Source organism: Schistocerca gregaria, chromosome 8 (assembly GCF_023897955.1).
Source record: "Schistocerca gregaria isolate iqSchGreg1 chromosome 8, iqSchGreg1.2, whole genome shotgun sequence".
Lineage (NCBI taxonomy): Eukaryota > Metazoa > Arthropoda > Insecta > Orthoptera > Acrididae > Schistocerca > Schistocerca gregaria.
In genome coordinates this window covers 135,319,509-135,343,912 of record NC_064927.1, presented here as the reverse complement: position 1 = coordinate 135,343,912, position 24,404 = coordinate 135,319,509, and the positions used below count along the sequence as shown (strand labels likewise).

Sequence of the window (24,404 nt, the reverse complement as noted above, 5' to 3'; positions counted from 1 at the left end):
AGGCTCATCTTCAAATAGTGTAACCTGTACACAAAAAAGTGCCTTGTTGCAGTCACTGGTTCTTAAGGGGTGTAGGACGTCAAACGGGCCGTCTTGGAGCAGGAGAGACACCACAGGACATTTTAATTTCTACTGTCTATACTTTTACGAAAAAATTCATAAAACTTTGCCAGCATGACCAGGAAGGATTAAGGATTCACAATCATAGCAGTGGAAGTTCAAAAAAATAACAAAATAATTTTTTTTTACATGTGAAAAATCATCATTTTTTCACTTCTATTGGCTGCGTTTGTTGCTATATGTACGTGTTTCTTCATAAGTAAGAGAGATTCTTTGATGAATTTTGAACAGCATACAAACCATACTTACAGGTGTATGAAACTCTAGAAATTATTTAATTTATGAAAAAATGAATGCGCTGTTAGATTTTAAACTTCATGTTTAGAAAAAACTCAAATTTTATAGCTAATTATCTCAATTTTTACCACAGTTTTTAATAGATTTGGAAAATTCTACAGTTTCATACACCTGTACGTATGGTTTGTATGCTGTGCGAAATTCGTAGAAGAATCTCCCTTACTTATGAAGAAAAGAGTACCTATAGCAACAAATGCAGCCAATGGTAAGTGAAAAAGAGGTGAAATACAAACGTAAAACAATAAATTATTTTCGTATAATTTTGAACTTCCACCACTATAAGTGTAAATCCTGAATCCTTTCTTGTCATTCTGACAAAGTTTTATGAATTTATTTTTAAAAGTATGGACAGAGGAAATTAAAAATTCCTGTGGTGTCTCTCCTGCTCCAAAGTTGTCCCGTTTGACGTCCTACCCCCCTCAAACATGGACGAGTTTATCCCTTACGTATAGTTCCCTTAGGAACTGCGAGGATAAATTAGAGGCAATTACGCAGCGAATCTTCCGGTGTTCCGTACGTGCGTGGGAGGGGAAGAAGCTCTAATATCTGTTCAGTGGGAAGTACCCTCCGCCATGCGCTTTACAATGGTTTGCAGAGTACGAATGTAGACGTATATGTACCACAGTCGTGCGAAAGGCGAACAGAATCGGTGCATGTGTTTCCCCCGCTATGTATTGGCTACACAGACGAGCGAGAGGACGCAGCTGGCGGCTGGCCCAGCGGAGGCGGACTCACCGTCTTGGCGGAGAGGTCGGAGCGCGTCCAGTCATGCACGGGCGACATGCCGGCGGCTGTGTGGCGCTGCACGCACTGGCGGCGGCTGCCGAGCGCGCGCCGAGGCTGGGCGGCGGCGACGCCGCTCCTGATTGGCCGGCTCCGCCGCTCCCGGCATCCCGCGGTGTCGCCCACCCTGCCACACCTTTCACTCAAACCGCGACGCAAGCGCGAGCAGCGCCCTGCAACACGCTACAGAGCAGTGGCTCCCAAAACCTCTGAACGAGAAGACATATCAGCAAGGACACATAAACCGTATCCATACTAGTTGGTATGCAGAACTTTCAAGTTGATACTCAGACCGTTTATTTCGATACTTTTCAATTGATGCTTTTACTCACTACTTTACCTGTAACCCTGGTTTGGTAGAACAACCTGTTCCTTATGGAACACCGAGCGAGGTGGCGCAGTGACTAGCACACTGGACTCGAATTCGGGAGGACGACGGTCAGTCCTGCGTCCGGCCCTCCTGATTTAGGTTTTCTGTGATTTCCTTAACCCGCTTCAGGCAAATGCTGCGATGGTTCCTTGGAAAGGACACGGCCGACTTCCTTCCCTAATCCGATAAGACCGATGACCTCGCTGTCTGGCCTCCTTCCCCAAACAACCCAACCCAACCCCCATCTTATGGAATGGATGCCACAGCCAGATGTAAAGCGATTTCCGATCCACAAACACAGTACAGTTATCTACTTAACTAGTCAATTTTCCCATTATGTAATGAGCGTGGAAAAACCAGAACTGTCGGATTTCAGACGCGCAATCGAACACTGCTTGATGAACTGCGGAAGAAACGAAAGTATCTCTATATTTGGTAAAAATCCAGAGGTAAGGCATAGTTAGTGTTGCAAAAGTTCGTTTCCATGTTATCTCGATATGTTTAGGAACTGTAACATTCAGCCACAAGGAAACAATAAGAATACATTTATATACACTACTGGCCATTAAAATTGCTACACCAAGAAGAAATGCAGATGATAACGGACATTCACTGGACAAATATATTATACTTGAACTGACATGTGACTACATTTTCACGCAGTTTTGGTGCATAGATCCTGAGAAATCACGACCCAGAACAACCACCTCTGGCGGTAATAACGGTCTTGATACGCCTGGGCATTGAGTCAGGGCTTGCATAGCATGTACAGATACAACTGCCCATGCAGCTTTAACACGATACCACACTTCATCAAGAGTAGTGATTGGCGTATTGTGACGAGCCAGTTGATCGGCCACCATTAACAAGGCGTTTTTAATTGGCGAGAGATCTGGAGAATGTGCTGCCCAGGGTAGCAGTCGAACATTTTCTGTATCCTGAAACGCCCGTACAGGACCAGCAACATGCGGTCGTGCATTATCCTGCTGAAATGTAGGGAAACGCAGGTATCAAATGAATGGTAGAGCCAACGGTCGTAACACATCTGAAATGTAACGTCCACTGCTCAAAGTGCCGTCAATGCGAACAAGAGGTGACCAACACGTGTAACCAATGGCACCCCATACCATCACGCCGGGTGATACGCCAGTATGGCGATGACGAATACACGCTTCCAATGTGCGTTCACCGTGATGTCACCAAACACGGATGAAACCATCATGATGCTGTAAACAGAAGCTGGATTCATCCGAAAAAATGACGTTTCACCATTCGCACATCCAGGTTCGTCGTTGAGTACACCATCGCAGGCGCTCCTGTCTGTGATGCAGCGTCAAGGGTAACGACACCCATTGTCTCCCAGCTGATAGACAAAGCTGCTCCAAACGTCATCGAACTGTTCGTGCAGATGGTTGTTGTCTTGCAAACGTCCCCATCTGTCGACTCAGGGAACTAGACGTGGCTGCACGATGCAGACATGCGGATAAGATGCCTGTCATCTCGACTACTAGTGATACGAGGCCGTTGGGATCGAGCACGGCGTTCCGTATTACCCTCCTGAACCCACCGATTCCATATTCTGCTAACAGTCATTGGATCTCGACCAACGCTAGCAGCAATGTCGCGATACGATAAACCGCAATCGTGATAGGCTACAATACGACCTTTATCAAAGTCGGAAACGTGATGGTACGCATTTCTCCTTCTTACACGAGGCATCACAACAACGGTTCACCAGGCAACGCCGGTCAACTACTGTTTGTGTTTGATAAATCGGTTGGAAACTTTCCTCATGTCAGCATGTTTTATGTGTCGCCACCGGCGCCAACCTTGTGTGAATGCTCTGAAAAGCTAATCATTTAGGTATCACAGCATCTTCTTCCTGTAGGTTAAATTTCGCGTCTGACGCACATCTTCGTGGTGTAGCAATTTTAGTGGCCAGTAGTGTATAAACATACTGTAACACTGAAATGAAACGCAATAAACTTTTATTCAACTTTTAATTCAAGAGAGAACTTTCTTACTCATAACTAAATGAATCACGGAACATTGTAATTTAATTGTGTTTAATGACAATAGAAACGTTCAGCTCAATCGATAATTGACGAATTTTTGCCCTATCTTTCTTACTGTGTGGTTTTATCTTGCGCATCTAGCCGAGCTTCTCGCTATTTTTTACAATCTGGTATATACATGAAAAAAAGTTTTGTATCACCCCAGTTTTCATAACTCCTGAGGGTGGACATTGACTGTGGATATTGTACCACAGACACAGTCACTGTTCAGAGATGTCACTAAACCGGCCCAAAGGTGTAAACAACCATGCATGAGCAGCGCCTATTAGACGGTGAGGGTCCGACAGCCGATCAGTTGCAGTCCTTCCACAAGGAAGTAGATACAAGGTTCGTGTTGTCTGTAGTTCAACTATGCCTAGATGATCAATAAGGCGGTTCGATCGCGTCCGCATTGTTACTTTGTGCCAGGAAAGGCTCTCAACAAGTGAAGTGTCCAGGCGTTTCAGAGTGAACCAAAGCGATGTTGTTCGCACATGGAGGAGATACAGAGAGACAGGCCAAGAGCTACTACTGCAGTGGATGACCGCTACCTACTGATTATGGTTCGGGGGAATCCTGACAGCAACGCCACCATGTTGAATAATGCTTTTCGTGTAGCCACAGGACGTCGCGTGACGAGTCAAACTGTGCGCAATAGGCTGCATGATGCGCAACTTCTCTCCCGACGTCCATGGCGGGGTCTATCTTTGCAAACACGACACCATGCAGCGCGGTACAGTTGGGCCAAACAAAATACCGAATAGACCGCTCGGGATTGGCATCACGTTCTCTTCACGGATAAGTGTCGCATATGCCTTCAAAAAGACAATCGTCGGAGACGTGTTTGGAGGCTATCCGGTCAGGCTGAACGCCTTAAACACACTGTCCAGCGAGTGCAGCACGGTAGAGTTTCCCTGCTGTTTTGCCGTGCCATTATATGGGCCGACGTACGTCGCTAGTGGTCATGGAAGGCGCCGTAACGGCTGTACGATAGGTGAATGCCGTCCTCCGACCGATAGTGCAAACATATCGGCAGTATATTGGCGAGGCATTCGTCTTCATGGACAACAATTCGCGCCCCCATAATGCACATTTTGTGAATGACTTCCTTCAGGATAACGACATTGCTCGACTAGAGTGGCCAGCATGTTCTCCAGACATGAGCCCTATAGAACATGCCTGGGATAGGTTGAAAAGGGCTATTTACGGACGACGTGACTCCCCAACCACTCTCAAGGATCTACGCCGAATTGCTGCTGTGGAGTAGGACAATCTGGACCAACAGTGCCTTGATGAACCCGTGGATATAATGCCACGACGAATACAGACATGCATCAGTGTAAGAGGACGTGCTTCAGGATATTAGCAATCTGGACCACCACCGCTAAAGGTCTGCTGCATGGTGGTAAAACATGCAATGTATGATTTAAATGAACAATAAAAAGGGCGGAAATGATGTTCATGTTGATCTCTACTCCAATTTTCTGTACAGTTTCCGGAACTCTCGGAACCGAGGTGATGAAAAACTTTTTTTGGTGTTTATATTAATCCATCTCCTCCTCCTCCTCTCCCTGTCCATCTTCTCCTTCACCTCCTTCTTCATCCAACACCCGACACTCCCTCCTCCTTCTCTCTGTCCATTTCATCATCCGCTCTCTCTGTCAATCTCTTTCCTTCCTCTCCTTTCTCTTGTTCATCTCTTCCTCCTTCTCTTTCTTCCTCTCACTCCTTTCTCCTCTCACTGTTCATCTCTTCCTTCCCCTCTTCCTGCCTCTTTCTCCCCTGTCTCTGTCCATCTCTTCTTCTTTCCTTTCTATGTCCATCTCCTGCTCCTCTTATCTGTGCTCATCTACTTCTCCGCCATCTCTCTCCGTCCATCTTCTCCTCCCCCCTTCTCTCCACGTTATCACCATCTCACTAGGAAGCTAGTGGCTCTTACCCTCACATAATTTATTTCCGGACCATAACTTTTATATGTACCAAATTTTGTTTCAAATCGTTCGACGGTTTTATGATGGGCTTTTTACCCGTGGATTTAAATATGACAAATATATTTCAGATGTATTTAAAATACTTCACATGCAGTTTGATTTTCGCGCATCTCAATGTTTGTGACGTCATATCTTCTGAGCTGTGTGTTGTACTTGGTATAATTTTGTAGGTACATCCAGTGGTATATATGGATACGGTCAGCGAAATTTTTTGTTAATAGTGTTAGTAGTGTTAAGAGTAAAATTAAAACGTCATGCATGACGTAGCAGTTTTACACACATCTCAGTGTTAACGACGTCATATCGCTTGAACTATATATTGTACAATGATATACTTACCTAGCTACATTCAGCAGCATGCGGATACCACAGCGAAATGTACTGCGAACAGAGTTAGGAGTAAAAAAGTAATACATTAAAACGTTGTACATGATGCACAAAAACGTGCAGTAAGAGTTATATGTGGTGTGAATTCAAAAACATCCTGCAGAAGCCTGTTTAGGGGACTAGGGATAGTAACTACTGCTTCCCAATACATTTATTTGTCATTAAAAATATATCACTTTTTCAAACCAACAGCTCAATTCATGGAGTCAGTACTAGAAATAAGAATAATCTTCACAGGGATTTAAAGTCACTTAGTCTTGTACAAAAAGGTGTGCATTATTCAGGAACACACATTTTCAATAACTTGCCAGCAGCCGCAAAAAGCTTAACAACCAATGGAATTCAGTTTAAGAGAAGCATTTTTTTTTTTTTTGGTCATCAGTCTATTGACTGGTTTGATGCGGCCCGCCACGAATTCCTTTCCTGTGCTAACCTCTTCATCTCAGAGTAGCACTTGCAACCTACGTCCTCAATTATTTGCTTGACGTATTCCAATCTCTGTCTTCCTCTAAAGTTTTTGCCCTCTACAGCTCCCTCTAGTACCATGGAAGTCATTCCCTCATGTCTTAGCAGACGTCTTATCATCCTGTCCCTTCTCCTTATCAGTGTTTTCCATATATTCTTTTCCTCTCCGGTTCTGCGTAGAACCTCCTCATTCCTTACCTTATCAGTCCACCTAATTTTCAACACTCGTCTACAGCACCACATCTCAAATGCTTCGATTCTCTTCTGTTCCGGTTTTCCCACAGTCCATGTTTCACTACTATACAATGCTGTACTCCAGACGTAGATCCTCAGAAATTTCTTCCTCAAATTAAGGCCGGTATTTGTTATTAGTAGACTTCTCTTGGCCAGAAATGCCTTTTTTGCCATAGCGAGTCCTCCTTGCTCCGTCCGTCATTGGTTATTTTACTGCCTAGGTAGCAGAATTCCTTAACTTCATTGACTTCGTGACCATCAATCCTGATGTTAAGTTTCTCTCTGTTCTCATTTCTACTACTTCTCATTACCTTCGTCTTTCACCGATTTACTCTAAAACCATACTGTGTACTCATTAGACTGTTCATTCCGTTCAGCAGATCATTTAATTCTTCTTCACTTTCACTCAGGATAGCAATGTCATCAGCGAATCGTATCATTAATATCCTTTCACCTTGTATTTTAATTCCACTCCTGAACCTATATTTTATTTCCATCATTCTTCCTCGATGTACAGATAAGAGTAGGGGCGAAAGGCTACAGCCTTGTCTTACTCCCTTCTTAATACGGGCACTTCGTTCTTGATCGTCCACTCTTATTATTCCCTCTTTGTTGTTGTACATATTGTATATGACCCGTCTCTCCCTATAGCTTACCCCTACTTTTTTCAGAATCTTGAACAGCTTGCACCATTTTATATTGTCGAACGCTTTTTCCAGGTCGACAAATCCTATGAACGTGTCTTGATTTTTATTTAGCCTTGCTTCCATTATTAGCCTCTCTCGTGCCTTTACTTTTCCTAAAGCCAAACTGATCGTCACCTAGCGCATTCTCAATTTTCTTTTCCATTCTTCTGTATATTATTCTTGAAAGCAGCTTAGATGCATGAGCTGTTAAGCTGATTGTGTGATAATTCTCGCCCTTGTCAGCTCTTGCCGTCTCCGGAATTGTGTGGATGATGCTTTTCCGAAAGTCAGATGGTATGTCGCCAAACACATATATTCCACACCAACGTGAATACTCGATTTGTTGCCACTTCCCCTAATGATTTTAGAAATTCTGATGGATTGTTATCTATCCCTTCTGCTTTATTTGACCGTAAGTCCTCCAAAGCCCTTTTAAATTCCGACTCTAATACTGGATCCCCTCTCTCTTCTAAATCGACTCCTGTTTCTTCTTTTATCACATAAGACAAATCTTCACCCTCATAGAGGCGTTCAATGTATTCTTTCCACCTATCTGCTCTCTCCTCTGCATTTAACAGTGGAATTCCCGTTGCACTCTTAATGTTACCACCGTTGCTTTTAATGTCACCAAAGGTTGTTTTGACTTTCCTGTATGCTGAGTCTGTCCTTCCGACAATCATATCTTTTTCGATGTCTTCACATTTTTCCTGCAGCCATTTCGTTTTAGCTTCCCTGCACTTCCTATTTATTTCATTCCTCAGCGACTTGTATTTCTGTATTCCTGATTTTCCCGGAACGTATTTGTACTTCCTCCTTTCATCAATCAGCTGAAGTATTTCTTCTGTTACCCATGGTTTCTTCGCAGGTACCTTCTTTGTACCTATGTTTTTCTTCCCAACTTCTGTGATGGCCCTTTTTAGAGATGTCCATTCCTCTTCAACTGTGCTGCCTACGACGGTATTCCTTATTGCTGTATGTATAGCGTCAGAGAACTTCAAACGTATCTCGTCATTCCTTAGAACTTCCGTATCCCACTTCTTTGCGTATTGATTCTTCCTAATGTCTTGAACTTCAGCCTACTCTTCATCACTACTATATTGTGATCTGAGTCTATATCTGCTCCTGGGTATTCCTTACAATCCAGTATCTTTTTTCGGAATCTCTGTCTGACCATGATGTAATCTAATTGAAATCTTCCCGTATCTCCCGGCCTTTTCCAAGTATACCTCCTCCTCTTGTGATTCTTGAATACGGTATTCGCTATTACTAGCTGAAACGTGTTACAGAACTCAATTAGTCTTTCTACTCTTTCATTCCTTGCCCCAAGCCCATATTCTCCTGTAACCTTTTCTTCTACTCCTTGCCCTACAACTGCATTCCAGTCGCCCATGACTATTAGATTTTCGTCCCCCTTTCACTGAACTGTTCACAGTCACAGACCCTGTGCCCTACCTTCCTATTCATAACGAATCCTACACCTGTTATACCATTTTCTGCTGGTGTTGATATTACCCTATACTCATCTGACCAGAAATCCTTGTCTTCCTTCCACTTCACTTCACTGACCCCTACTATATCTAGATTGAGCCTTTGCATTTCCCTTTTCAGATTTTCTAGTTTCCCTACCACGTTCAAGCTTCTGACATTCCACGCCCCGACTCGTAGAACATTATCCTTTCGTTGATTATTCAATCTTTTTCTCATGGTAACCTCCCACTTGGCAGTCCCCTCCTGGAGATCCGAATGGGGGACTATTCCGGAATCTTTTGCCAATGGAGAGATCATCATGACACTTCTTCAACTACAGGCCACATGTCCTGTGGATACACGTTACGTGTCTTTAATGCAGTGGTTTCCATTGCCTTCTGCATTCTCATGTCGTTGATCATTGCTGATTCTTCCGCCTTTAGGGGCAATTTCCCACCCCTAGGACAAGAGAGTGCCCTGAACCTCTATCCGCTCCTCCGCCCTCTTTGACAAGGCCGTTGGCAGAATGTGGCTGACTTCTTATGCCGGAAGTCTTCGGCCGCCAATGCTGACTATTTATCAAAATTTAGGCAGTGGCGGGGATCGATCCCGAGACCGAAGAGGTTTTGATTATGAATCAAATACGCTACTCCTACACCACGGGTAACGATCCCAAGAGAAGCCTAAAGGATTTATTGGTGGCCAAGATGAATTTCTCAGTAGAACCAACTTATGCACAATTTCAGTGCAGTAATGTGTTCATTGTAAATAAGTATTATAGTAGTTGTATTACACGTTTATTACCTTATAAATAAGTAAATAAATTTTTTTTATTTTAAATTCAGTGCATTAGCATTTGTAAAATGATCCTTTCATATAGTGTTCATTAAAAAAATGACGATCATTCCACTTGGGACCTGTTGAATGCTACATTAGCTTAATTGTTTGAGTTGTAAATATTTGTCAAATATTGTTGTTTTTCTGACATGTTCTACATCTTGGAGGACCTCCTCACTACGGATCGATTGGAATGAAAGCAAATCTAATCTAATCTAATCTAATTTTCACGCATCTTAGTATTTGGTGTCATATTCCCGAACTATGCGTCACACAATGATATACTGTATTTTTGTAGGTACATTCAGGGACATATGTGAATGCAGTCTGTGAAATGTGTTGCGAATAGAGCTGTCAGCAAAGACGTAATAATTTAAGCGTTATGCACGATGCGGAAATTTTTTACGCATCTCAGTGCCTGTGATGTCGTGCTTCCTTGAACTGTGTGGCGAACAATGATACAATTTTGCTGGCACATTTAGTGGTATGTATGAATACAATTTGCAAAATGTGTCTCGAATATAGTTAGTAGTAAAGAAATAAGGAAAAAACGTGGTGTTTCATGCAGCAGTTTTACTGCATGACCAGCGAAAATGTGAACAATAATCGAGAAATGAAAACGTCATGCTTCAAACAGCAGTTTCACGGCATGAACAGCGAAACTGTAAACAATAAGCTTTTATCTTTCATCGAAATGGTTCTAACTTCTACGAACCATGGGACAACATCTGAGGTCATTAGTCCCCTAGAACTTAGAACTACTTAAACCTAACTAAGCTAAGGACATCACACACATCCATGCCCGAGGCAGGATTCGAACCTGCGACCGTAGCGATCACGCGGTTCCAGACTGAAGCGCCTAGAACCGCTCGGCCACAGCGGCAGGCTCTTTTCATCACTTTGTGCAATTTCTCAGCCAGAAGAAGTTTCGCAAAGGATTGAAATAATGCGTAAAATTTGTTGCAAGTGTCTAACAGCTCTTATTAGCAAATACTTGGCGACAAAGTGAGGGTATTTGCGCGTCGTGGACTGCACTGTTTTTCCATCCCGACCCCTTTGGTAGATGGTTGGTTCTTCTCTCACAGTCATTCTTTCCAGACAGCAAATCATAAGTGTACCTAGTCTGTTTCAGGAGGAGATGTGAAACACGTGTACGTACCTGTACATGCCATAATGCGATTTAAAAGCTTAAGATGATTGATTTGGTATTTAATTAACAATTCGACAAACAAACAAGGAAAGAAGAGAACCCAAATGGTTCAAATGGCTCTGAGCTAACTAACCTAACGGTATCACACACTTCCACGCCCGAGGTAGGATTCGAACCTGCGACAGTAGCAGTCGCATGGTTCCGGACTGAAGCGCCTAGAACCGTACGGTCACCTCGGTCAGCGAAAAGAATCCATTTCATGTATAATAATCCATCAACTGTGTAGTAACAACAACGACGAAACCTGCTATGTGGAAAGGTCAGACAAACACGGCATGTGACTGCTAGAGAAAATTTTTCTCATAGTTGTTTAATGAGGACATTTAAGTTGAACACTACAATATGTGTCTGCCTCATATTTTCATTTGAAATTTGCTTTTACAACAATAAAAAAGTAAAAACGTAGAATGAAACGCTCGCGTTAACACGTCGCCTCGGGACTTCTGGAAGATGCACCCAGCGGATGAATTATGGGGTGCCGTTCTGTCGGTCAGGCTTCATGTGGATTTTAAGCGATTTGCCACACCCAACTAGGTGAATATCGGGCTAGTTCCCACGTCCCAACTCAGTTACGACATTCTCAGTACATTTAGAAAATGTTTGCACACGGTGTAACGCTGGACGCCACAGCTGGTGCACACGAAGCCCGTCTCGGGTGAGGCGGGAAAGGGATGGCGACAAACAGGGTGGCCGGACACTCTCTACCATTAACACTGTAAAGTTCAATAATTTAACGGCGAGGGATCAAGGGGAAGAAAAGGAAGAAGGAGTACTTCATCAATAACGTGACCTCGATCCCTCATTCTTTAAAGAATGGGACTCCCATGTATGCGGCAGCTTCAAACACCTGATTACGAATGAGTAAGTGCTGAAGTGTAGCCGCATGAACAACGAACATTTACAAAGTGATTAACTGTTTTCCTTTCACTGCTTTGTGGGGTAGTAAGCGAGAAAAAGATTAAAAAAGGTACGAAATCCACACATATTATAAAATGTATGTATGTATGTGTGTGAGTGTGTTTATTCGTGTGTGTGTGTGTGCGCGCGCGCGCGTGCGTGCGTGCGTGTGTGTGTGTGTGTGTGTGTGTGTGTGTGTGTGTGAGTGTGTGTGTGTGTTTCACATCTCCTCCTAAACCAATGGACCAATTTCAACCAGACTTGGTGTACGTATCTCTTACTATACGGCAACAATCGCTGAGGGTGTAAGAACCACCTGCCTATCATAGTTAGGGAAGTATGACGTCATAAACAAGGAGATGCGTGAAAAAAATGCTACTTCATGCGGAGGAGGAGATCAACGTTCCATCGACAACGAGGTCATTAGAGACGGAGCACAACTCGGATTGGGGGTAAGGATGGAGAAGGAAAGTGGCCGTGCCATTTCGAAGGAAAAAATTCGGCATTTGCCTTAAGCGATTTAAGGAAATCATAAAAACCTAAATCTGGATGTCCGGACGCGGGTTTGAATCGTCGTCCTCCAGAATTCGAGTCCAGTATGCTAACCAGGTGCGCTATCCCGCTCGGTACCAAATGATGCTTGAAGTTTTAATACATTTATTCCTTACGACCAAGACACTCGTGTAGTCATCTTGAGGAAATCCCTGACACGTGGCTGCTCTTTTGACGGATTTGAACTGCGAGGCGCAAATAACGATGGGCGAACGGTAGCCATCTATAGAGAGCTCTAAGAGGTATTTCCCCACAGAGGTTTGCGTTGTTGACACGCGAAGCAGCTGCGTCCAGCCTACAGAAACTTTCCTGGATCATTTTTCTTAGTTTGGATACTGTACTTATACATTTTTACATTAAGCATATTTCTTTGTACCACTGTTTCATAATTTCAACCGTGTTTTCACGAATACATGGAAATGAAATTTGTGCCCAGATGAATACCTTCCACTTTTAGTGTTTGATTTATTTATAGTGATCGCGAAGGCCACTTTCAATGGGAACTGCAAGAAATTAGACTGGAATGGCAAGTTTGTTGGGATAATAAGAATTTGTGGTATTGAGACTGTCTTTCCATTGGCTCCGCCAGTGACGATGGAGGCTTGCACGGTATGCCATCTCAGGTCCGTGATGCGTAATCTGGTCCCTGATGCATCCAGGTTACGCATCAATAAGACAGGTCCAACTGGGACGATAACCACGCCAGCTCCAATGAGTTTAGAAACAGGGTATAAAGTTGCGTCATCTCTTGTCGTCACTCTATGTATTGACGTGTAGGTGGTCATCTCATCAGGTACTTGAGCAATAATATTATTATTGATGTTTCCCACCGATCCTTAGGCGCCATGATAACTCTATCGTATAACCACTCCTTGTTGCTCTAGTGTTCATGTAAGCTAGTGCATTAATGAGGTTATCTTCCTAGCTTACAACACTGCAGAAGCAGCTTTCAAATTTTGTTTGGTCTTACGCATCCATTGCCATGTGGACCTCGCCTATCTCGAGGAGGTATTGAGCAATGATCCCAGACTCCAGGTCGTTGTATAGTTGGCCTTTGATACTAATTGTCAGCTGTAAAGTTTCTACGTGTGCCCCAGTGGCAAGGAATTGAGGCACGAGTTGATCTCATCTGCCGCAGTGCCTCACTTGATGACCGGCAGCGTCTGTCGGAAGTCGCCTGCGAGCAAGACAGCTACTTCATCCAACAGTATTTGGTTACCGCGGATGTCTTGCAAGCTTCGACAGAGTGCCTCGGTTGTACGCTTGTGTGACATCGAACATTCCTCCCACACGATCAATTCGCACTGCTGCAACAGAGCAACACGACCGCTGCTCTTGCTTATATTGTAAGTGGGCGTTTCCTCAATCGCAAGGTTCTGAGGAAGTCTGAACAATGAGTATGCAGTTCTTCCTCAGCTCAACTAGGTCGCGGCTATTCCCGAGGACGCAGCAGCTAGAGCAACAGTCCTGTCCTTGGGCAACTGGGTCAGCAGTAATTTGAAAAGTGCCCGTCCAAGAAACGAAGACCCCCTCCTCCGTTCTCCACGTGACTCAAAATTTTACTGAAAATGTGCCTTTGCTCTGGCAATAGTAGGGGCTCCGTTTGGGCTACTTGGATCTCCAAGGCTGCCGTGTCGTAACTGAGTTCCTTGAGCAAATCAGTGGACAGTTCTACCACTTGTTGTGGGATGGGCATGCCGAAATCAGATAGACGTTTTCCCACCACGAGAAAACTTTGTCCTCAATAAGCTTCAGCGCTTCGTTGAAGTATACGTCGTCGCTGGCTAGTCCTGTACCTTGTTACTAATGCGCGATATCTTCGGATAATGTTGTTTTATATTCTTTCGAAGTGTGACAGGTTTCGAGAGACCACAGGTGCGCAGCATGATAGCAAGGAGCTATGTCAACCCGGCGGCTGACGTCGGGCACAATACGCCATCCTCCATTGAAGCGTCGCAGTGATCGTCATCTTCCAAATGTCCCATCACCTCATATGCTTCCTGGGACGTGGGTTTTTCTTCTCCGTCGACTGTTTTGAGGCCCTGAAAACTGATGGGGCCCCATACGCGCGTCAGAAGCAACCGTACACATTATCAATCAAAATGTGTAACATGAATGGTGTAAATTCTGCCCAGGGCATCTGATGCCTTTAAACCTCGCCAGCCGTTGAGCGGAGTGCACTGTACACGACGTTTCCATTCTTTCCGCGACAGTGTAATACACTGAAGAGCCAAAGAAACTGGTACACCTGCCTATTATTTTGTAGGGCTCCCGCCAGCACGCAGAAGTGCCGAAACAAGACGTGTCATGTACTCTACTAATGCCTGGTGCTGAGGAATGACACGATGAATCCTGCAGGGCTGACCATAAATACGTAAGAGGGGGGGTCGAGATCTCATCCGAACAGCACGTTGCAAGGCATCCCACATATGCTCAATAATGTTCATGTCTGGGGAGTTTGGTAGCCAGCGGAAGAGTTTAAACTCAGAAGAATGTTCCTGGAGCCATTCTGCTGCAATTTTGGACGTGTGGTGTGTCACACCTAAAGGAATTGCCCAAGTACGTCGGAATGCACAATGGACACGAATGGATGCAGGTGATTGGACGGGAAGCTTACTTACGTGTCGCCTGTCAGAGTCGTATCTACAAGCATCAACGTTCCCGTATCATTCCAACTGCACAAGCCACACAGAGTTACAGAGCCTCCACCAACTTGAACAGTCCCCTGGCGACATGCAGGGTCAGTGGATTCACGAGGTTGTTTCTTACCTCTACACATCCATCCGCTCGATACATTCTGGAACGAGACTCGTCAGACCAGGCAACGTGTTTCCAGCCATCAACAGTCCAATGTCGGTGTTGAATGGCCAATGCGAGGCGCAAAGCTTTGTGTCATGCAGTCATAAAGGGTACAGGATTGGGCCTTCGGCTCCGAAAGCCCATATCTATGATGTTTCGTCGAATGGTTCACACGCAGACACTTGTTGATGGTGCAGCTTTGAAATCTGCAGCAATTTGGAGAGGGGTTGAACTCTATGGACTTCCCAACTATTTGTGATGGTATTTTGTCTTTTTAGTCCGTTTAATTTCATGACATAGACTTTACAACCTGATGATGAGAGCATTGTCTCTTGAAACGCGTTGTTAAAATATATGTATAAGAATCGCGGTTGAATGCTAACAGTGATAGCCAGTATAACTGTGGTGTCACTGCCAGACACCACACTTGCTAGGTGGTAGCCTTTAAATCGGCCGCGGTCCGGTAGTATACGTCGGACCCGCGTGTCGCCACTATCAATGATTGCAGACCGAGCGCCGCCACACGGCAGGTCTAGAGAGACTTCCTAGCACTCGCCCCAGTTGTACAGCCGACTTTGCTAGCGATGGTTCACTGACTTCTACGCTCTCATTTGCCGAGACGATAGTTAGCATAGCCTTCAGCTACGTTATTTGCTACGGCATAGCAAGGCGCCATTATCCGTACTATTGATATTGGGAATCATGTACCATAAAGAGCGACGTTAGTCATTAATGTATTAAAGTTAAGTATTCCACCAGATACGTCCGTTTTTCTCATTTCTAATTCCCTTGTCATGTTCCAGATCTCACGCCAGCCTGCGTGAGCTGAAACGCGTGCATTTCGGCCTCCTTTAGGAACACGGTTGGCTCTCCTGCCAACCACAACAATAACGACATGTGGTACCTCGACTCCATAATGGATTATGTCGTCGTTGTTCCCGTTCTTGCAGGATCTTTTTCCAGCTGCAACGATGTCAGAGTTTTGATGTTTTACCGGATTCCTGATATTCACGCGTGAAATGGTCTTACGGGAAAATGCCCACTTCATCGCTACCTTGGAGATGCTGTGTCCCATCGCTCGTGCGCCGGCTTAACACCACGTTCAAGCTCAAATCCTGATAACCTGCCATTATAGCAGCAGTAACCGATCTAACAACACCGCTAGACACTTGCTGTCTTATACAGGCGTTGTCGACCGCGACGTCATATTCTGTCTGTTTACATATCTCTGTATTTGAATACGTATGCCTATGTCAGTTTCTTTGACGCTGCAGTGTATTTTGGCACATCGGCGTGCAGCAGAGTTCTAGCAAAGTCTTCGATATGGCAAAGACGGCAAAATGGATTGAGGGTGGTAGTGGACGGTGTCGCTGCTCGACTGCACAAATTGGACTCAGTGCAGTAGATTTCGTTGGGAAGTTACACGGCTAGATACGTCACTGTCGGGTGGTTCTCGTGGAGCTGCAATCGCTATATTCGCCATGTAGCTCCGTTCCTGCTGACGTATCTACCCATATCTGCACTTAGTTTCTTTGATCAATATGAGCGCAGCCCTGATGTTGCGTATTTGCAAATATAATTGTCTTTAACTGTCTTAACATTAATGTGCGTATTAAACATTTTGGAAAGGAGTGGTGAGTATGGAATGACACAGCTGATGTCCAGTACTATTTCCTGCACCATACCTCTCACTTTGCATTGTGTCCGTACGTCCCCTTTCGTCGGGCGATGTCAAAATATCGTTCGTTTGGGTCACTTTTAACAATATTTTGAACATAGCTGGACTACGGCAACGGTTACAGAACAGCAGGTATAAAAGACAGGCAAGCCGCTCTAGTAAATGGTGGTTTCCAAATAACCTTGACCATGGCTTCTATGGACCTCCATCTTCTTCAGAAGGACAAACAGATTTCACATTAGCAATCCATTCAGTAAAAGCTGTCTGCACATGACATGTATCGGCAACGGTCTGTGTGTTCATATCTGAAAATTAAGGCCTCCGGAATCAAGGACTTGTCACATCAGTAAAACCAATCACTTAAAATAGGATGAAAGTATCTAACCAAAATTGTATCCTTTTATTCTGTGAAAGAATCAGTGATAAGATTGTTCTAAATTAATTATTCAGCAAACCTGCATCTGACTGCGTCTGTGAACTTGTTTCTTGCACTCCTCCATTTTGCCAGAAAAGCAACATGTATTTGGCTCAGCAATCAAGTTTAAGAGAATAATGCCGTTTGTGCAATGGAATTAAGATGGTACTGGAAAATTAACTTTTGGCCCTGATGTTTACTTGGTTCTTTCATTGGTGGGTAACTTTAGCTTACTACTCATTTTCATATTCAGTACAAGCAAAAGATGTGGATTATGATCCAGGCTGTTAGATTTAAACACAATGTTGATCTCAATACATATATTGTTAAAATTTTAAGTCATACACAAAACCTACTATTTCAACCATTTTCATAAAACTCTTACAAAAAATTATACAAAACGCTTGCTGCGTCAAACCTTGGACATACAAATCCTAACTCTGAACATTATCTAACAAAAACCAATTTAAATGATTATATATCTTCTCTCATTTACGTGCCAAAGTTTGGTCAGGGGCAGCGACCTACCTTAACGCTGTCACCACACGTCTGCTTCCTCGGCGCCCATAGCTGCGACTCCTCCCTTAAAGCTGTCTGCACATTTCTGCTTCCTCCGGGCACCTACCAGTGACTCTTCGGTTTTTTATACTGCACGCGCTCGGTGCTCTTAACTATCAAAGATCCTCCTACTCAAAGATATTATACTCGTTCCACCTTGCGGTTGGCAACTAACGACTATTTTCTGGAGCTACCCTGATCAGACCTTAGCACATACCTTTCAAGCAGACCATGTTAGTAGCTACATACCGACTCATGTCGGCCGAGGATACTTTTTGGTGCATTACGTGTCCTTAATGCACGGGGATATAGGATTCAACACTCGCAAGAACCATGGGATAGACTCCTAGTGACCGTGTCATTTGGCTGTTTGTCCACGTTGGAGTCAGGCAGCACCGCTGATTTCACTTCATCGATTTGGTTCGGCCGCAGTTTCTTTTTTAACCACAGCAGCATGTGCACGTGGGGTAAGACGCGCTTTTGGCACCCAATGGAATACATGAAGTCACTGCGCTTCACCAAAAGCTTGCCCTTTCGTAAGGAGAGCCACCAACGTTTGCACTTTAATCTTAAAGAGTCGCGCCACAATGTCGTGGAAGTCTGTCAGTTTCTGCCCGACTGTCGATTCTTCCCTGATCTCGGGCCAGGCTAGGCTGCATGTGAAGGTGATGAATAAGTCCGGCCCATCACAGTTCCGCTCACAGAAGAACGCGTACTGGGTATATTCGTTGAGGTACCTCGCACTGTGCACGACTGACGACGGCAAATTACCATCTGACCTAAGTCACTCGGATTTACAGAGCGATTATAATTATAGTTAAACTTTCAAAATACTGCAGAAATATCACCACTGGTCAGAATGACGTCAAATTGCAATGAAATATTGTCAGAGAATGGGGAAAACATATGGCAAAAGAAAAAAAATAGTGTGAAAATTGATCAATAGATGGCGCTGTATGTGTCAGAATACGTAAATGAAAACGCCTGTCATGCTCACGATCCATTGAAGTTGTATAAACACGCCAGGTATACGACTTTTCCTCCTTTCGCGTGTGCGACGTTCGCCATGACTCTCAATGCAGGATCTCGCTCTCCTTGTAAAGCTGTATTACAAGTATATGAAGACGGTATCTGTTCTTTCGAACATGTCCGAAAGAACAGATACCATCTTCATATAGTTAAGGCTAACAGGCCATTGACCTTCTTCTTCTGTGCGGTTGCGCACGCATTGCCCGAACTCTTACGGGACTCGGTAAGAATGTCTGCCGCGAGTAATGAGTGTATTGGGCACGGGCACTACGAATGTCTCTCGGGGAGCATGCAAGGGATAAATCCATGCAGTCGCACTATCCTCTGTGCCCTCGGTGGCTCAGATGGATAGAGCGTCTGCCATGTAAGCAGGAGATCCCGGGTTCGAGTCTCGCTCGGAGCACGTATTTTCAACTGCCTTCGTTGATATATATCAACGCCTGTCGGCAGCTTAGGGTATTGATTTAATTATCGTTTCAATCTATTACAAGAATGATGACTGTGCACGTGTCGCCCTGCAGAAGTTCCTGACGTTGAAGGATTTGAAAAAAGGCGTTGGTGCGATAAGTGCCATGGGTCTGGAGAAAATGATTCGGAACCTGGTAGAGGGAGGAAAAGAATTGATTCGACGTCAGTGGAAGCAGCGGCCACAGCAATAAAGGAGGAGGCGAGTTGTGGTGTGCAAACGTGAAGTGCACGGAGAATTGCCTGAGAATTGGAGATACGCGTGAGCACGGTGCGTAAAATCCTACGAAACATCCTTCTCTGCTACCCATTCAACATTACCCATGTCCACGAGTTGCTTCCTGTTGACCTGCCAACAAGAGAGACCTTTTGCTTTAGAATTTCTTGCTCGCATGGAAGTGGACAATGATTGGCCGTGGAAGATATTGTGGACAGACGAAGCCCACTTCCATCTCACAAGATATGTGAATACACAGAATTGTCGAAAGTGGTCAACGAACAATCCACACGCATATCAACCAGTACCATTTCATCCTGAAAAGGTCACTGTGTAGTGCGGGTTAACGGCATCATTTGTCATAGAGCCATATTTTATCGAAGAGACAGGTGCTTCCGGTCTTGTTACCTGTACCGTCACTGGTAAGTATGGATGTGTCGATGGGATCATTTTCATTCAAGATGGCGCACCTCCGCACATTACAAATCCAGCTAAGCAGCTGCTGAAGCGCCATTTCGGAAATGCTAGAATTATCAGACACCATTTCCTTACAGCCTGGCAGTCCCGATCACCTGATCTTAATCCGTGTTACTTCTGGCTGTGGGGCTATCTGAAAGATGTTGTGATCAGTGATCCGACTGCAAGCTTAGATGCACTGAAGGCACGCACTGCGCAACACATTCTGAACTTGACCCCGGAAACACTTCGATCAGTTGCGGAACATGCTGTTTCTCGGTTCAACTTGTTGCAGAAAATACTGGACAGTATGCTGAAGATGTTCTGCGACAGTCACACAGGTATTAATAATCCGATTTGATTTTGACATTCTTTTTGAGCGGTTTTGGCATCAGGACAATTAAAAGGCGATGTGATTGATGATTTTTATGCGGTTTTCGGCCTGAGGACAATTAAAAACCGATTTTTCCCATCCGATATGATATAATCTTAAAATGCTTTTTATTCCAGTCTCTAATCACAATATGAATTCTTTAGACGATGACCGGTTTCAGTCCGTAATGACCATCCTCAGATCTTTTTTTACACCTTGTCCTAAAGTGGTAAGGCCATAATGGCATCGTCAAAACATATAAATATGATTTTGACGATGTCATCATGGCCTTATCACTTTAGGACAAGGTGTAAAAAAGATCTGAAGATGGTCATTGCGGATGAAACCGTTCATAGTCTGAAGAATTCAAATTGTGATCAAAGACTGGAATCAAAAAACATTTGACAATATTGGATCACTGTTTGCATACGCGACCATGTCGCAGATGGTGATATGATCTTGCCGTGGTGGATGGGCTTACGTAAGCAACAGTATCACATCTTTACACCCATGCAAATGAAATGAAATGATCGTTTGGCATTGTTAGCCGGGAGGCCCCATGCGGGGAAGTTCGGCCGCCGTACTGCAAGTCCTTTTCAGTTGACGCCACTTCGGCGACTTGCGAGTCAATGATGATGAAATGATGATGAAGAACACACAACACCCAGCCATCACGAGGTAGAGAAAAATCCCCGGGAATCGAACCAGGGACCCCGTGCGCAAGAAGCGAGAACGCTACCGCAAGACTCATGCAGACTGGGAAGTACAGTTTATTTGTCAAACGTACACTTTAGGCATTGTTGTAGGACTAATTTGTCATTTGTAGTCGACCTCTATTAAATTATGATGCTTACAGCGCCATGTATTGCTACATTTTGTAACTATTTATTTTTCTTCTGTCATACGTCTTCAGCCGGCTGAGGTGGCCGAGAAGTTGTAGGCGCTTCAGTCCGGAACCGTGCGACTGCTACGGTCGCAGGTTAGAATCCTGCCTCGGGCATGGATGTGTGTGATGTCCTTAGGTTAGTTAGGTTGAAGTAGTTCTAAGTTCTAGGGGACTGATGACCTTAGCTCCCATTGTGCTCGGAGCCATTTGAACCATTTCATATGTTTTCCTCCTTCTCCGATAATATTCCGTTGCAATTTGACGTCATTCTGACGAGTGGTATTATTTCTAAAGCGGTTTGAAGTTTTAATTATAATCACCCTGTATATTGACATCGTTCACAATGGCGTCTTGCAAGCGGAAGTAATTCTCTGCATGCAGCTCGGTTTGGTTTAACGCTATGGACCTTAGCCACTCATTCTTCAAGTTGTAATGGTACTTCAATTACGTGACCATTACGGCACCTCAACTCAACCTCTCGATACCAGCAATATTCCACTGTGTTTCTGTGAAGTAGTTAACATATTTCTGGGACAACATTTAGATTTGATTTCATTACTGTAGAGGTACTTTGATATATCGATAGGTTTGTATTGCAATGATATTATTCTTGTGTATTCTTTCTTTTGTCACTATGATCTTTGACGTACTTCTAACTCTGATTTTTGGGCGCGTAAGCGATTATTAGTTGTTAGAGAGTCTGACCTTGAGAAAGTCTAGTCTTGGACGTCATGTTGGAAAGACGAATATTGTAGCCAGTTTATAAAATGTGAACTTTAACAGTGAGGAAGATGTTTTCAAGTATGTCTTGTATTGTGAAGTGATGTTTTGTGTGTTACGTGATATTGCAGCGAAAGTAATAAAAAATAAGTGTAACTTTAATTCGGAGTGCTGATTACATTTTTACATCACCATTGTCCTGAAAAAGTGAAATCTTCAAGAATGGTTTGTGAAGCGCATCTACAAAACTTTTGAATATCGCAGAATAAAACCTAGGCCTCTTTGCATCCGAGCTTGGAATCATCACTACTTAGATTTTCGACGATTGAGCCATGATTTTACAACGAGACCAGCGTGGGAAACACTAAAAGATGAGTAGTTTATTCGTTATTACATGAAATAACTGTATTAACTGTGCTCTAATGACACCTGCCACATAACTTTGTTGTTGCCCGAAAATGCAGTATTTAGCAGCGTGAGCAACACCACAATCATTATTAAATTTTGACCTTTGCGACAGAAGTACCGTAGTACACCATAACGGCGAGTTGAAGTCGTGTTTGCGGAGCATCAGGTGAAAAGAACAGAAAGCCTCGCGTGTCACTTTCTTGTTCGGGTTCTCTCCCCCAGCCGCCGGATTCGTTTGAGGAATACAGGAATGATATCCGTCTTGGCCTTTCCGGAACATGATGGGATACTGCGGTGCATCACAGGACTTGGGTGTCCGCGTGCCAGGTGACAGAGTCGTGGCGCTTGCGCAGGACGCTGTCCCCGGGGCGGTGGGGTCAGCGCCCGCCAACACAGCCTCGACCTCGGTCACGGCCGGCGCGTTGTAGCCCCCCACGCGTGCCGCCCTCTCGGCATATGATCTGCGTAGATAACCACCTTGCAGCTCTCGTCGGGCATGTTGTAGTGTTATACATAACATAATGTTAAAGATAAATTAAATTTTGTGGGTAACTTGGCAACAGAATCGGAGATTGATTGTATTATCGTAACAAGTCACTGTAATGATTATTTCACCTGATAAATATTTTTTAAATACAGGATGGCGCACGAAATGTGTTACCAGTTGTTTCTTTCACAATTTACGACGCACATTAGATATCCCGCTGGGATCTCTACAGCAGTACCAGCAGAGCTTGCAAAAACAAATGAGTTACGAAATGACTTGTAATTCTCGATACTGCCGCTAGGAGACTAGTTAAGCAGCAATGACTGAAAGTGTAACACTGACGACACAGCAACGATCGGCAATTGTGTTACTTTTTCATGAAACGAAAAGCCTTGTTCTAACTCAAAGGCGTTTTCGACAACAGTTTAACACAGGTGGTGGGTCCCTTGCAAGAAGACCATCCACAGGTTGTGCGATAAATTTGTACAGGAAGGAACAGTACTGGAAGCGAAGCGACCTCCGCCTAATCCTGTTTGTTCGCCGGAGAATATTGAAGCGGTACGAGTTGCTGTACAGTTAAATCGTTTAGAAAGGCAGCAGTGCATCTCGGAATATCGAGACGCTCCACTCAACGCATTTTTAAAAGTGACCTCCATATGTACCCATACAAGGTGACCTGTCCACAGAAGCTCACTGAAGAACACAAGCAGCAGAACTACTGTTTGATTAGTGGGCAGAGGATAGCGAAGAAACTCTGAACAACGTTTGGTTTTCTGACGAGGCGCATTTTCATTTAGACGGTGTGGTCAACAAACAAAAAAAATGGTTCAAATGGCTCTGAGCACTATAACCTCACACACATCCATGGCCGAGGCAGGATACGAACCTGCGACCGTAGCGGTCGCGCGGTTCCAGACTGTAGTGCCTAGAACCGCTCGGTCACTCCCGCCGGCGGTTAACAAACAAAATGTACGCTTTTCGACCACTGAAAACCCGCAAGTGCTTCATGAACGAAAACATTATGCCCCGAGGATTACAGCGTGGGCAGCAATTTCCAGTCACGGACTTATTCGACCCTTTTTCTTTGAAGAAACTGTGAACAGCGAGCGTTATTTGAGCTTAGCTTCATTCCACAGCTTCTAGCTACTGCCTTGCCCTTCAACACGCAGTGGTTCATGGGAGATGGAGCAAGGCCACATACTGAAAACACTGTGTTGGAGTTTTTACACGAGCATTTCGACATGCGGATCATTTCATTCAGATTTCCAGGTCGCTTCAATGACGGACAAAATTGGCCTCCCAATAGTCCAGACTCCAAGACATGTGACATTTTTCTTTAGGGGTACCTAAAGGAAAAAAAATTCCCGAAACGTCTTCGTGATTTAATGGAGCTCAGAAGACTTATTCTTCAAGCTTGCAGTGAAATTACGGAAGACATGTGCCGTAGGGTAATCACTAACTTCAGTACTCGTTTGAAGGAAGTTAGGAAACGAAATGGTGGACATATTGAGCATGTGCTGAGTTAGAACAAATCTCCATGGACGGCTGTTCATTGTAGTATAT

General features: G+C 44.3%; 1 protein-coding gene across 2 annotated transcripts in view; it reads right to left on the bottom strand.

The window, feature by feature from the left end:
• The window catches only part of LOC126285325 (L-dopachrome tautomerase yellow-f2-like), a 497,699-nt gene that overhangs the window by 149,109 nt on the left and 324,186 nt on the right, over positions 1–24,404 (bottom strand). The window contains exon 1 of one of the 2 annotated variants that reach the window (XM_049984629.1): positions 1,153–1,232. The exons of the other annotated variant lie outside the window; for it this stretch is intronic. Coding sequence (XP_049840586.1) covers positions 1,153–1,200 — 48 coding nt within the window. The 5' untranslated portion in view covers positions 1,201–1,232. Of the gene's footprint in view, positions 1–1,152; positions 1,233–24,404 lie in introns of those variants that run through there. 2 annotated transcript variants of the gene reach the window in all.